This window comes from Microcaecilia unicolor, chromosome 8 (assembly GCF_901765095.1).
Source record: "Microcaecilia unicolor chromosome 8, aMicUni1.1, whole genome shotgun sequence".
Classification (NCBI taxonomy): Eukaryota; Metazoa; Chordata; class Amphibia; order Gymnophiona; family Siphonopidae; genus Microcaecilia; species Microcaecilia unicolor.
In genome coordinates, this window is record NC_044038.1 from 8,478,203 (window position 1) to 8,493,748 (window position 15,546).

Genomic DNA, 15,546 nt, shown 5'->3' on the forward strand with positions numbered 1-15,546 from the left:
ACTTACATATTTCATAATCCTTATTCTTTCTAAAACCTAACCTTAGAAAGGTACTCAGGAAAGGGAGACCTGGTCTGATTTGTGCATGACGGGCCATGAAGCAGGACTGGTAAGAATGTACCTTGCTGGAATCTCCTATCTTAAATCTCTTCCATGTAGTGCTATAGGTAAATATTTTCCCTTTCACAATCACGTCTCTCCAGAACAATCCCCCCCCCCCCTTTTTTTGGCGGTCCAATACAGCTCCCTAGTGAGACTAGATGGCTTGCAAGCAAAGGAAAACCTTTCCCCAGAGGGTTACACTTAACTCTGGCAACTAATCAAACCCCAGATCTTCAAACTGAGTTAAGGAACCAAACTGTGGAGTAGGATTAACCCGCCAGGTTTTCACTGGGCAAAATGGGTAAAATCCCCATTTGCCACAGTTCCTTCCTTTTAAGCCCTGTCCCTTTGTCAGTCACCTCCCCGTTTCTCATGGTCCTCCCTTGCTTTCAGCTCTTACTGCTGCAGGGAAGAGGCGCGAGAAATAGACTTCCCAGTCCTCCTTGGCCGCACTCACAACCTTCCTTTTCGCAGTCTCGGTAGCAGCAGCAGCGTTGGGGGAGTCCAGCCCGTTTTCCACTGTAGTGAGAAATCATAAAAATGTTTCCAGTATAACTGTAAAGATCTGGGAGTGAGACATATGATACAGCTGCCGTGAGCTGTACTGAGCGTTTCAGGATATCTATTTCTTTAAAATATAAACTAAACTCTAAAGTCAAGAGCTGGATGGCAGGGCTTGACACCAGCAGACGTAACGCACATGTTCCGGACAGATCTGGTAGGACTAAATTTCTCCTTAATGCTGTTCATCTTGCCTAACTTGCCACTCAAAACAACAAAGAGAGTCCAAAATCTCCCGCAAAAAAAACAAGAAGAGAACAAAACAAGCGGAAGATATCCAGAAGGACCAGACTGAAGCCACAGATGTTGGAAACCAGAATAATTTATTACGACCCAACACGGTCCGTGTTTCGGCCGAAAAGGCCTTCTTCAGGGGTCTAAAACAAAAATATAACATATGTAATAAAAACATGAAAACACGTATCATATATAACAGTGGCATTAAAATAAAATTTGTATTAAAGATATACATATAAAATGCATATATGTAATCGTAACCCAGTTATATAATAAAACAAATGTATATAAGAACTTGAAAAATATAACATTTAAAGTAACTAAAAAATTAAAAAATTAATTACACATCATGGAGGCAGAAAGGCTAATGGAAGAAGTAATCTTATAATGGTCCTGCATATTATACATACAAAAGGTAAAATATATGAGATTTAGGAGTGCAATTAATTTTTTTATATTTTAGTTACTTTAAATGTTATATTTTTCAAGTTCTTATATACCTTTGTTTTATTATATAACTGGGTTACGATTACATATATGCATTTTATATGTATATCTTTAATACAAATTTTATTTTAATGCCACTGTTATATATGATACGTGATTTCATGTTTTTATTATATATGTTATATTTTTGTTTTAGACCCCTGAAGAAGGCCTTTTCGGCTGAAACACGGACCGTGTTGGGTCGTAATAAATTATTCTGGTTTCCAACATCTGTGGCTTCAGTCTGGTCCTTCTGGATATCTTCCGCTTGTTTTGTTGTCTAACTTGCCACTCACCAGGGCCGCCGAGAAAGGGGGCGGGGGGGGGGGGGGCAAAATTCCCCGGGCTTGGGCCTCCAAGAGGGGCCCAGCGCCGGAGTCAGGCCGCCGGCACTGCAGTTCCCGGTCTCACCTGCCTGCCTCCTCGGCTCCGGGCCCCCTGCGTTCAAAGCGGCAGTCGCAGATCGCCTCTCTTGAGTCGCTGATCGCCTCCCTTCGGGCCTTCCCTCCCTGTGTCCCGCCCTCGCGGAAACCGGAAGTTACATCAGATGAGGGCGGGACACAGGGAGGGAAGGCCAGAAGAGAGGCGATCTGCGACTGCCGCTTTGAATGCAGGGGGCCCGGAGCCGTGGAGGCAGGCAGGTGAGATCGGGGGCGGCAGGGGGAGCGACAGCGGCAGGGAGAGCGATGGGGGGCGGAGGCGGGGCGACCTTGCCCCGGGCCCGGTCTAGTCTCTTGGCGGCCATGCCACTCGCTGCAACACATTCAAATCATTTACTTCCACTCATGTATGTCCTGATTTAGAACACAAATTCACATGAACTTTAATTGTATTCCAGCTGAACTGCCGAACTGTACTATCTATGAGATTGGAGAAAGCTTAGTGATGCTGAGAGGGGAGGTTGTCATGCTCGGAGGTCAGAGCTGCTTAGATGAGTGGTTCTCAAACTGCCAGGAAACGTGCGAGTCCACTCATATCAGCAACCACTGAGCTTTCCCAGGGAGATCAAGAGAAGGAAAGGAAATGTGAGATTGGGGTCTGTTCCTAGCAATATTTTCTGTTCATTCCTCGCCAGTGGCAGGGATATATTCAGACACAGTCTGTCTGCTTTACTATTTGCTGAGTGCATTGCAAACTGCCTGGAGCAATAGGTACTGAGCAGATGATTCATAATAAACTGAAATTACTAATAAATATGCAAATAAATGTCACCAGTGAGAGAGAAGCAGAAGTTATTTTAGTGCTACGGAAAAGCAGGACATTCAAGACCGGGCAGTTGTACTTTTAACTTGGGCACCCCCCCTCCCCCCCAACAGGGTACCAGCTCGCTGCAGGCCTAGATCCACCAAGGACATATCGTAACCACAAATTTAAAAAAAAGACATTACCCAATAACGATTTCATTTTTAACCTTTCTTCTCTGGTGACTCTGATGCAGGCCTCGGAGAGAGTGTCATGGAGAACCTGAAAAGACCAAACACATAGGAACACTATTGCGACTGTGGGATTCTGGGATGCAGAATGGAAGACGATCTGGCCGACGTTCAGTACGCGGAAGGCAGGCCGGCTATATGCATTGAATATCTGTGGGGGTTTTTTTGGCTGTCTTAAACTTAACCGGCCAAGGTAATATTCAGTGCTGGCCAGTTAAGTTTATAACTTCTTTGTAACACCAATTGTATGATGTAACCTGACATGGCTATGCCATGACAGTTCTCTGTAAGCCACATTGAGCCTGCAAAGAGGTGGGAAAATGTGGGATACAAGTGCAATAAATAAATAACGGCCAAGAACAGGTCTGCTATTTAGATGGCACAATTTGGCTGCTAAACTTAGCCGACGAAGCGCCTGAATATTCACGGCTACTCAGTTATGTCATGCGATATAGCCCGTTAACCACTATGCACTAACCCCCAAATTCTATGTTTGGTGCCATACTGGGAAAGACCAAAGGTCCATCGAGCCCAGCATCCTGTTTCCAACAGTGGCCAATTCAGGTCACAAATACCTGGCACGATCCCAAAAATGTACAAAACATTTTATACTGCTTATCCCACAAATAGTGGATTTTCCCCATTTAATAACGGTCTATGGACTTTTCCTTTAGGAAGCCGTCCAAACCTTTTTAAAACTCAGCTAAGCTAACCGCCTTTACCACATTCTCTGGCGACGAATTCCAGAGTTTAATTACACATTGAGTGAAGAAAAATTTTCTCAGATTCGTTTTAAATTTACTACATTATAGCTTCATCGCATGCCCCCTAGTCCTAGTATTTTTGGAAAGCGTGAACAGGCGCTTCACATCTACCCGTTCAACTCCACTCATTATTTTATAGACCTGTATCATATCTCCCCTCAGCCGCCTTTTCTCCAAGCTGAAGAGCCCTAGCCGCTTTAGCCTTTCCTCATAGGGAAGTTGTCCCATCCCCTTTATCATTTTTGTCGCCCTTCTCTGCACCTTTTGTAATTCCACTATATCTTTTTTGAGATGCAGCGACCAGAATTGAACACAGTATTCGAGGTGCGGTCGCACCATGGAGCGATACAAAGGCATTATAACATCCTCATTTTTGTTTTCCATTCCTTTCCTAATAATACCTAATATTCTCTTTGCTTTCTTTGCCGCAGCAGCACACTGAGCAGAAGGTTTCAACGCATCATCAATGATGACACCTAGATCCCTTTCTTGGTCCGTGACTCCTAACGTGGAACCTTGCATGACGTAGCTCTGAATATTAATGCTTAGCCGGCTAAGTGCTATCTAACTGGCCAGGAGCCATTCCTGGCTGATTAAATAGCACTGAATGAGTCTTTCTAACCATTCAGAAATTCTTACGCGACTGCGAAATTCTCACCTGTTTGTAAATCAGATCCAGAACCAATGGGTTATTGAGGCTGTCCTTGGGATAGAAAACCTGTACCAAAGAGAAGAGAAGCCCCTTAGTTCAAGGTCCCAGACGCACAGCAATATAACTGCTGGCATTCTTACTTTTTCCTCTAACGTAATCCAAGATCAAAGACGTAGCTAAACCCGGATTCTATACAGGTTGCCCTGCTTGCAACTGCCGGTCCCACCTTCCTCTGACATAATTTCCTGTTCCGGGGCAGAGCTGGTTAGCCGTAAGCGAGAACAGTGCGGCCCCATGATCTTTGACTTTGTTTTTGCCGCCACTGCTGAAACAGCAGCAGCAGTGGTGGCCTGCAGAAGGAGGGCATTGGGTGGGAGTGGGGAGAGCCTGGTGCGCCAGTGGCAGTGGGGTTTGTCTAGTGGGGGGGAGGGGTTAGATGCTGGATGTTGTTTGGGCTGAAAAAAGGACAGATGCTGGATGGAGGGGGGAGGGGGGACAGATGTTGGATGGAAGGGAGGAGAGATGGGACAGATGCTGGGAGGGGGGAGAGAAGGGACAGATGCTGAATGTAGGGAGAAGAGGAGGGCCAGAGGCTGGATGAGGGATAGAGAGGGGTCAGATGCTGGATGGAAGGAGAGAGGAGGGACAGGCACTGGATGAGGAGAAGAGCGGGTGCAGATGTCGAATGGAAGGGGGAGAAAGGTGGCAGACACTGGATATAGGGAGAGAGGAGGGACAGACACTGGATGAGGGGGAGAGCGCATACAGATGTTGGATGGAAGGGGAAGCAAGGTGGCAGATGCTGGATATGGGGGGAGAGGAGGGACAGACACTGGATGAGGGGGAGAGCGCATACAGATGTTGGATGGAAGGGGAAGCAAGGTGGCAGATGCTGGATATGGGGGGAGAGGAGGGACAGACACTGGATGAGGGGGAGAGAGGGGATAGATGTCAGATGGAGAGAGGATGCAAATGCTAGATGGAACGTGAGAGAGAGAGGCCTGAGTGCATGGAAGTGAGGAGAGAGGGGCCAGATGCTTTATTGGATTCATAGTCTTTATTGGACTAATTTTAATACATTTTTGACTAATGTTTGGAGACCAAACCCTCCTTTCCCATGTCAGAACAGAATACCGTAACAGCAGTTTACTGACCTGACCTGAGGAAAGAGGTTTTGGCCTCTGAAAAATAACTGAAAAATGTATTTAGTCCAATAAAATGGTATCATCATATTTTCCATTTTTTTTCTTTTATTTGTATTTGTTAACCTATAGTAAAGTGATTGAAATATGTCAGTTTTTGAAACGTGCATCTGCTGTCTTTATATTTGCACAGTACAGGGGGATATGCATCACTTTTTCTCTTTCTCTCTGGAGTCGCACTGCGACTTTTTGGGATTTCAGTTTAATATTTGACTACATATTTTTAAAATATGGTGGTGGTGGGGGGGGGGGGGTTCAAAAGTAGGGAAGGATGCTGGATGCCGTGGGTGACTATGGGATATTAGAGAAGGGGAGATGATTGAGCTGGGGGTGGAGCATGGGTGGAGCTGGGGGCGGAGCATAGGCAGGGTTGGGGCGGAGCTTGGCTCCTCCAAACAAAAAGGCGTTCTGCCACCTCTGAATTGCCTCATGACCGGCTATTCAGCGATATTCAGCAGAAAATAGACGGCTATCTCCCCTTGAATATCGCCGGTTAGCGGCTAACCGGCTATCTGCCGATTTTCAGGCCCAGTTTAGCAGCTATATTCGGTCACATGAACAGGTGGGAAAATCTTTGGCCAGCCAAAACGTAACCAGGTTTCAAGGCCGGTCACTGGAAATTGCCATGGCATTGAATATCCAGATTTAACGTTGACCGCAGTCCCCCATGTTTCCATCCACTGAGGGTCTCTGAGGAAGAGGAAAGGGTTGTGTAGACCAGTAGCTGGTGTGGATGGGAGACCGGATGGACCGGATGGTCTTTATTGCCATCATGTTCTGCACTTCTGTGTTTATTTGAATCTGCAAATTGTGGGCTTGAGCTACTGGACTGGATCTGCTGCAATTTTAACAAATTAATTCTTTATGTCCCTGAACGTTTGCTAGAGAACTAAGTGCATCATGTTAGTTTGGTTCTTTTCAGTCTATCCACCATGACATTGCATTCTCCATATCCCTTTTGATTGTAACATGGTATTAAATCATTTACAGGGTTAAAATTCAGCCCATGGCGGTCGGCATTTTTGTAAACACCAGCCACCGTAAGTTTCTGTGAATCTGGATTTTCAACAACGGGCCATACCTGGATAGCAGCTGCATTTGATTTGCAGTTGGGTTTCTAATGCTGAATGCCAACACTTATCTGAGTACCTGGATAAAGTTACGAGTCGGTTAACAGACTGATTACTGCCGCTAACCGGGTGCCCAGCGATTCATTGCTGTTATTGGTTTTATGTTATGAAATTGTTTTAGTCATGTGTTTTAACGTATGAATATGTATATTTTACTTATAGAAACATGACGGCAGATAAAGGCCAAATGACCCATCCAGTCTGCCCATCCTCTGTAACCCCTAATTCTTCCTGTTCCTAAGCGATCCCACATGCTTATCCCATGAACAGTCCTGGACTCCACCACCTCCACCGGGAGACCATTCCACGCCTCCACCACCCTTTCCGTGAAATAATACTTCCTTAGGTTACTCCTAAGCCTATTCCCTCTTAACTTCATCGTATGCTCCCTCATTCCAGAGCTCTCCTTCATTTGGAAAAGGCTCTCTTCCTGTACATAAATGCCCTTGAGACATTTAAACGTTTCTATCATGTCTCCTCTCTTCCAGCGTATACATGTTGAGGTTCATAAGCCTGTCCCTATAATTTTTGCATTCATGACTGCTTACTAATTTCGTAGCCGCCCTCTGGACCGACTCCATCCTGTTTATATAATCTGCCAAGAATCATAGAGTGGGCGGAAAATAAGTTTTGAAATAAAGAAAAACTTCCGGCTCTGCCCTTGGACTGCTCTGGCACCACCCGGATAGCGCTGAGGACTCGGAGGTCTGTGGGCAGTTTCAGTGCTGAGTATGGACCCAGTCCTACCAGGAAAGTCCGCTAAATACCGACCTCTAACCTTTATAGGTAGAAAATTGGACCAATAAAGCACCAATAACATGACAGAACTACCCTAAACATTTTGACAACGTATCTATTTCAAATGTTTCAGAATCTTACGGGTCGATATTCAAAGTGATTTAACTGTCCAGAAAAGTTTCCTGGCTGGTTAAATTGCCTGTTGGGTGCTAACTGGTCATGAAAATGTCCAGATAGTGACAAACTGCAAACCAGGCTATTTTGTTGGCGTTCTGGAGGGGTGGAGTCATCACTTGGCCGGTCAAGTGCCAATAATCAGCACGTAACTGTACAAGGTAACTGCATCAATCAGACCACATAAAGGTCAGGCCTATCTTTACGCAGTGCCCCATAGCTGGTTAAGTCTGAATATCGCGCTTAACCGGCTAACTGGCTCCGCAAACCCGGATAATCAACGCTGAAGCCCAGACATGGCCCGGCATTGAACTTCCGGGCAAAATGCTGAGGGCCACCGCCTGAATATCGACCCCTTAGATCAGAGATTTTCAACCTTTTTCCTCTCATGGCAAACTTACACGGTGCTGAAATTGTCAAGGCAGAGCCCCCACCCCTGGTCCAGTATTTTATCTTCTACCCCACCCCCACAGATGGTCCAGCATTTTACCTTCTTCCCCTCTCATCTCACCTGCACCCCCACACATAGTCCAGTGTTTTTACCTTCTCTCCCCCACCCCCACCGAGTTTAGCATTTACCTTCTCTTCCTCCTCCCCACCTTCACAAATAGTCCAGGATTTACCTTCTCTTCTTCCCCCCCCCCACCTTCACAAATAGTCCAGGATTTACCTTCTCTTCTTCCCCCCCCCCCCCCACCTTCACAAATAGTCCAGGATTTACCTTCTCTTCCCCCCATCCCCACATCCACAAAAATCGCCCTATATCTCTCCCTCCTGTCCCCACTACAGCTGGCAACCAGGCATCTCCTCTTATCTCTCTTGACCCCCTCCCCCCCATTTGAAGTTTTGTTGTGTCTAGCGATTGGCGGAAGCAAGAGGTGATTCATACAGTCTTTCCATGCCAACCCTGGAGCCTTCTATCTGATGCTTCCCACCTATGTGAAAGCAAGAAGTTACGTCAGAGAGAAGGATCCGGGGCTGTACGAATCACTGCTCCCTGCCACCGACCACCAGAAACAAGAAAACTTACTCTATTCTGGCACAAATTAAGCTGACCCAACTCCCGCGGCACACTGTTGAAAAACGCTGCCTTAGGTGTTACATGTAACTATGAAAGACGCAAGAGAGACAAGTTAGACCAGGGCTCTGCCTTTCCTACCTCTTTCCTGATGTAGATCTTCCAGGGGACATTGCAGTAGGAATAGTAGGTCATGCTGGACTGCCGGTGAAGCTGTGTCTGGATCTGTTCCTGCTCAGGTGCCAGCTCCCGGGAGACCGTAGCTGAAAAGAGGCCAGTACCCAGCGTGAAAGACCCTGGAGTGATGTCCGCAGATGAAGAGACCCTACCACTTGTCAAGCCATGTATTTTTAGTTACATTTGTACCCCGCGCTTTCCCACTCATGGCAGGCTCAATGCGGCTTACATGGGGCAATGGAGGGTTAAGTGACTTGCCCAGAGTCACAAGGAGCTGCCTGTGCCTGAAGTGGGAATCAAACTCAGTTCCTCAGTTCCCCAGGACCAAAGTCCACCACCCTAACCAATAGGCCACTCCTCCACTGTTGCTACTATTTGAGATTCTACATGGAATGTTGCTATTCCACTAGCAACATTCCATGTAGAAGTCGGCCCTTGCACATCACCAATGTGGCCGCGCAGGCTTCTGCTTCTGTGAGTCTGACGTCCTGCACGTATCTATTTTATTTTTGTTACATTTGTACCCCACGCTTTCCCACTCATGGCAGGCTCAATGCGGCTTACATGGGGCAATGGAGGGTTAAGTGACTTGCCCAGAGTCACAAGGAGCTGCCTGTGCCTGAAGTGGGAATTTGAACTCAGTTCCTCAGGACCAACGTCCACCACCCTAACCACTAGGCCACTCCTCCACTGTTGCTACTATTTGAGATTCTACATGGAATGTTGCTATTCCACTAGAAGTCGGCCCTTGCAGATCACCAATGTGGCCGTGCAGGCTTCTGCTTCTGTGAGTCTGACGTCCTGCATGTACGTGCAGGACGTCAGACTCACAGAAACAGAAGCCTGCGCAGCCTTCTACATGGAATGTTGCTAGTGGAATAGCAACATTCCATGTAGAATCTCCAACAGTAGCAACATTCCATGTAGAATCTCCAATAGTTTCTATTTTATTTTTGTTACATTTGTACCCTGCGCTTTCCCACTCATGGCAGGCTCAATGCGGCTTACATGGGGCAATGGAGGGTTAAGTGACTTGCCCAGAGTGACAAGGAGCTGCCTGTGCCTGAAGCGGGAATCAAACTCAGTTCCTCAGTTCCCCAGGATCAAAGTCCACCACCCTAACCACTAGGCCACTCGTCATGTAAAAATCCCAACTCTAAAGTAACGCTAACATGTCAAACTAAAACAAACCCTCCTGCTATTATGGATTCCACTATTCAAACCCTTGGGGTAAAATTCAGCCAGTGGCAGTCAGCACTTTTTTTGGCCTCTGGGTGGCATCATTTTCAGTTATTCAATGATGGGTGATATCCAGGCACTGGCATTGTATATATATAGCTTTGTGCGGCCGGCTACCTCATATCCAGTTAAGTGGTTTATTCACTAAACCAATAGAAATAAAACAAAATAAAACACGGAAAAGAAAATAAGATGATACCTTTTTTATTGGACATAACTTAATACATTTCTTGATTAGCTTTCGAAGGTTGCCCTTCTTTGTCAGATCGGAAATAAGCAAGTGTTGGTAGATGACAGTATATATAAGTGAAACATCAAAGCATTCCAGTGACAGTCTAACAGGATGGGGGTGGATAGGTGAGAGACAGGAAGAGTCAGGTGGATGAGGGACAGGGAGATATGCATGGACAAAGCAGTCTGTGGGGCAGCACTTTACAAAACCAGAACACTGTACCAATGATTTCATGGTAAGAATCCTAAAAGGGAACTTTAAAACAGTATAGGAACGTAAGACCATTGAAGTCAGAATGATTAAATATTTTGACACCCACCAGACAGGACTTAACAAAGATCTGGGTTTTCTAGCCCATTATAAACCATAAAATTGTACTGCTTTGTCACCCTCCTGTCTCCATGCATATCTCCCTGTCCCTCATCCACCCCTGTCTCTCACCTATCCACCCCCATCCTGTTAGACTGTGACTGAAATGCTTTGATGTTTCACTTATATATACTGTCATCTACCAACATTTGCTTGTTTGCGATCTGACGAAGAAGGGCAACCTTCGAAAGCTAATCAAGAAATGTATTAAGTTATGTCCAATAAAAAAGGTATCATCTTATTTTCTTTTCCATGTTTTATTTGGTTTTATTTCTATTGATTACCTTTAAAAGTGGACTAACACGGCTACCACACCTCTTCACTAAACGAGACATCACTCACTACACCAGACATTACACGCTAAACCGAGCATCAACACCAACAATTACAATTACAAATGTTCTTGTATTCCGAAATGGCCATTCACGTTCCATGCGGATTACAACATCTTAAAAGAGATTCTGGACAATTCCCAGAAGAATTACAGAGTTCATAAAAAAACACAGCGGGTGTTTTACTAAGGTACATCAGCTTTTTTAGTGTGCGCGAATGATTAGGATGCACTAAACACTAGAGACGCCCATAGGAATATATCGGCGTCTCTAGCGTTCAGCGTATACTAATTATTAGCTTGCGCTAAAAAACGCTAGCGCGTCTTAGTAAAAGAACTCCCATAATAAGTGAGCCTTAACATAACAAAAAAATGTCTTCGACAGAACTGCTTTCAGGAGTTTCCTGTATAAGGCTATAATCAGTTGTGGTTCTCACCTGTATTGGTAGAGCAACTTGAACATTATTCACTAAACTGAGCCACAAGTCAGCACTAACCGCCTAAATGACACCACCTAAAGATAGGAGTCGCCTAATGGAGTGGAGGAGTGGCCTAATGGAGTGAAGGAGTGGCCTAATGGAGTGAAGGTGTGGCCTAATGGTTAGTGCAGTAGGCTTTGATCCTGGTAACCTGGGTTCAATTCCAAATGCAGCTCCTTGTGACCTTGGGCAACTCAGTTAACCCTCCATTGCCCCAGGAGCCTGGAGTTGGCGGTGGTGGAGAAGGGTACTGAAAGGAGGGATTTGTCCTGAGAGCGGAGGTTACGGGTAGGTACGTAAGGGGAGATGAGGGTTGAGAGGTAAGGAGGGGCTGCTGATCGAGTGCATTTGTAGGTTAGTAGCAGAAGCTTGAACTGAATGCAGTACCACAAGGGCCACGTAGTAGCCGGGCAGTAACCCAAAACTGACACGCGTAGGGCGCGCGTAGGTGCCTACGTGGCTTAGTAAAAGGACCCCTTAGGCAGTTAAGTGCTATAAAAATGATTAGTAGTAATAGTTAACTTAGGCAGTTAAGTGTTGACTGTCATTATTTAACTACACGAGTGGCCACTCAGCCCCCAGACCATCCACATAATAAACGGCTTTCATTTTAATGGTCTGTGGTGATATTCAGCAGTATTAACCAGTTAAGTGCCGCTGAATATCAGTGGAAAGCCCTGCACAAGCGATTTAACTGGTCCGGACACTCTGCTGCTCAGGTATTTCAACCCCCTTAATTCTAAAATGAACGGCGGGCTTCACAGTGAATCCAACTTCACTCCAGCATCAACAGAAATGGACGTGGCATGATTTTGCTGGCAGCTTTACAGTGAAATTGCTCACATTAACACTTGAATATTCTTCAAAATATTAACTGGTTAGCACATATGAATGAAATTGCAGCATAACGGAAGAACTAGAATCGAGGAGCTCTAGAGGCACAGTCTGAATCTACAGGACACAAAATGGCTTCTTTTCAGATCCAAATGAGACAGATAAAAACACTGGAAAAAGTGCCCATCTTGGAGCCCTCTCGGCCTTCTGTACTCACCTTTACCTGAAGGGGCAGCAGCAGATCTACCAGGCTCAGCAGACACGGGCGGTGAAACCTTCTTTATTTTGGTGCTGGGAACTGGCCTCACCATGGCTATTGTCTCTTTGGGTACCTAAATAGGAATCAGAAGGGATCCTCAGGAGCTTAGCCTAGAATGGGTGGCAGAGCTGGTGGTTGGGAGGCGGGGCTAGTGTGGGCAGACATATACGGTCTGTGCCGGGGCTGGTGGTTGGGCGGCGGGGATAGTGCTGGGCAGACTTATACGGTCTGTGCCAGAGCCGGTGGTGGGTGGCAGGGATAGTGCTGGGCAGACTTATACGGTCTGTGCCAGAGCTGGTGGTTGGGAGGCGGGGTTGGTGGTTGGGAGGCGGGGTTGGTGGTTGGGAGGCGGGGATAGGGCTGGCCAGACTTATAGGGTCTGTGCACTGAAGAGGACAGTACAAATAAAAAAAGTAGCACATATGAATTTATCTTCTTGGGCAGACTGGATGGACTGTGCAGGTCTTTTTCTGCCGTCATCTACTATGCTACTATGTTACTACGAAAACCTACAGGGAGCTCGAGCAGCAGTGGCGTTCCTGGCCTGGATGGCACCTGGGACGGAGCGCCGATGCGCCCTCCCCCCGGGTGCAGCGCCCCCCCCGCTAGATGACACCTCTCCCCCTCCGGCGAAATGACACCCCCCCCGGGTGCACGCTGCTGGGGGGGGGGTGCCGCGGCGCGCACCTGCTCCTCCGAGTTCGCTAAACTTCGTTCTTTCGCTGCAGCTCCCTCTGCCCCGGAACAGGAAGTAACCCCCCCGGGTGCAGCGAACGAACGAAGTTTAGTGAACTCGGAGGAGCAGGCGCGCACCGCGGCACCCCCCAGCGGCATGCACCCGGGGCGGACCGCCCCCACCCCCCCCCCTTGGTACGCCACTGCCGAGCAGCGACACTGAATATCAGCTCTGACCGTCCATTCAAAAAATGAACAGGTCGGGGGCGGTACAGGGGGCGGCCTTGAGGAGCAGCCAGTAGTTATGCAGATGCCGGCAACATTCAGTGCCGGCACCCGCATAGCTAAGCGGGCGAATTTAGGAGAAAAGCTTAATATTGACGGCACCCTCATAACTTTTTTTTCCCTTTGAAGGTCCATAATCCTTCTCCTGGCCCACCGAAAAAGCCCCCTCCTTCCCTCCCCCAGCCCATGCCATGTAGATCTGTTTCTGTTTTAGAGCCTACAACCAATGAAAAGCACAGTCCAATCCCATGCCGGACCATATGATCCAACCATCTCCTTTAGCTCTCTTCCTATTCAACAGCTTTCTTCTAAGTTTCCAATAAGTACTATTAGAATGTAACGCAGACTGGATCACATTTACCATCACTAGGAATGACCTTGACCAAATCAAAGCTTTCACTTTGGAAGGGCTAGACAAGGAAATGGGTCCATGCTAAATTAAAGCCAATCTGTCCATAAAACTCTAATCAGCAGAAACACTTTAATCTCTGACCATATGAAGAATCAATGCTGACTACGTACAGGAGGTCTGGTGGATACGCTTGTTGGGACTTGCACTGACGTTGCTCGTGCTGCCATCTTCCCCTTTAGTATCTTCATGGCCTCCTCGTGAGGGTCCAATTTCTTCGTAAAGATCCTCCCGGCATCCCTTCTGTGAAGAGAGGCAGATCAGAGAACAATCAAGGGCTAAGATCCCCCAGACAGAAACTAACCCCTTCAGAGCAGAAACGGTATAGGACGGCGTTTTTCAACTTCTTCAAGTCAAGAACCCGCTAAGTCAAACAAATTTCAACCGAGTACCCCCCAGCTCTGATCAGCAGAGATTTCAAAATGGACATTCCAAAAACTGACATATTTTAATCAAGAAATTGAAAACAAAATGACTTTTTCTACCTTTGCTGCCTGGTCATTTTATTTTTCTAGTTGGGTTGGTCTGAGCTCTAGTTTCTGCTTTCCTCTACCTTCTCTTAATTCTTGTCATTTTTCTCTCTCCGCCTTTTCATTACAGCTTTCATCAATTTATTTTTTTGCCTCTTTGTACTGATTTAATTCATTCTTACTATCCAGTCTTCAATTCTCCCCACCCCTTCTTTACTATGTCTACCTACAGCTTTCCATGTCTGTCCTTCATCCTGGTTCTCCTATTGTGTTTATGTTATATTATGTATGTTGGTTGTAAGTCATCTGGAGCATTTTTTATGGGCAGATGTCTCATAAATTTAAATCAATAAACAATACTTTCACACATGGGAAATGTACTGTTAGTTCTCTTAAACTACTCAATAAGGGAACAAACTGGTAAAAAAATACAAATCTACAAATTCAAAAAACAGTTTGTGCTTGGGCTGTTTCTCTCACAGTACAATTATCAAATTACATTTATCAAACTGGAGAACCTCAAAGCTTCCTAGTGAGACAATTCTCTTATGAATAATTGCTCCCCTATTGGGTGCGACTCAACTGTATTTGGAGCAGATTTTTATCATTGGTCCATATAATATTGATAGGGTAAAAAACGAACCAATGAAAAAAACTCCCGCTACAGAGAAAAACCATTGGCTCCTCAAAAAAACCCTTTCAAGTGAAGACCATCAATGTCTGTGAGCAAAAGTGCCCAAAACTCACAAAAAGAAATCTGTAATCCAATTCAAACTAACAGATCTGAGCAAGCATGGATTTTTTATATAAAGACCACCCTCAAGTGGTCATTTCATTTACTCCTTTATTTCCTTTCCAATTCTGTGTCTTGGCCTTCACATCTCACTGCTGCTCGATCCTCGACATCAAAGGGCTGTAAACAGTAAACAGTACTCCACCAACTTCCCTTCAGTCGTTGCGTGTTCTCAATCGTCTCCGGTCGTTGGCATAGCCACAGGTGGGCTTGGGTGGGCCAGGGCCCACCCATTTATGGCTCAGGCCCACCCAACAGTAGCACATGTTTAGTGGTAACTGGTGGGAATCCCAAGCTCCGCCAGCTGAAGATTTCCCCCTGATGGTAACGAAAATGCTACTCTCCACAAAACAGGCACCTGCGCATACTCAGTTTTCAGTGCATGCCTGCTACCAAGATGGAAAGAAGCGTTTTCCCACCAGCTGAGATCTTTTTTTTTTTTTTGGGGGGGGGGGGGGGAGAACACATGGTGCCCACCCAATTCTTGCCTAGGCCCA

The 15,546-nt window shown here is 46.3% G+C and overlaps 1 protein-coding gene across 1 annotated transcript in view; it reads right to left on the reverse strand.

Annotated features, from left to right (window-relative positions):
• MYO15A (myosin XVA) overlaps positions 1–15,546 on the reverse strand; it is a 173,359-nt gene that overhangs the window by 49,279 nt on the left and 108,534 nt on the right. Inside the window, exons 38-43 of the mRNA XM_030212017.1 lie at positions 13,900–14,029; positions 12,376–12,490; positions 8,639–8,760; positions 4,242–4,301; positions 2,775–2,850; positions 503–621 (exon numbers count right to left, since the gene is read on the reverse strand). Coding sequence (XP_030067877.1) covers positions 503–621; positions 2,775–2,850; positions 4,242–4,301; positions 8,639–8,760; positions 12,376–12,490; positions 13,900–14,029 — 622 coding nt within the window. The remainder of the gene's footprint in view (positions 1–502; positions 622–2,774; positions 2,851–4,241; positions 4,302–8,638; positions 8,761–12,375; positions 12,491–13,899; positions 14,030–15,546) is intronic.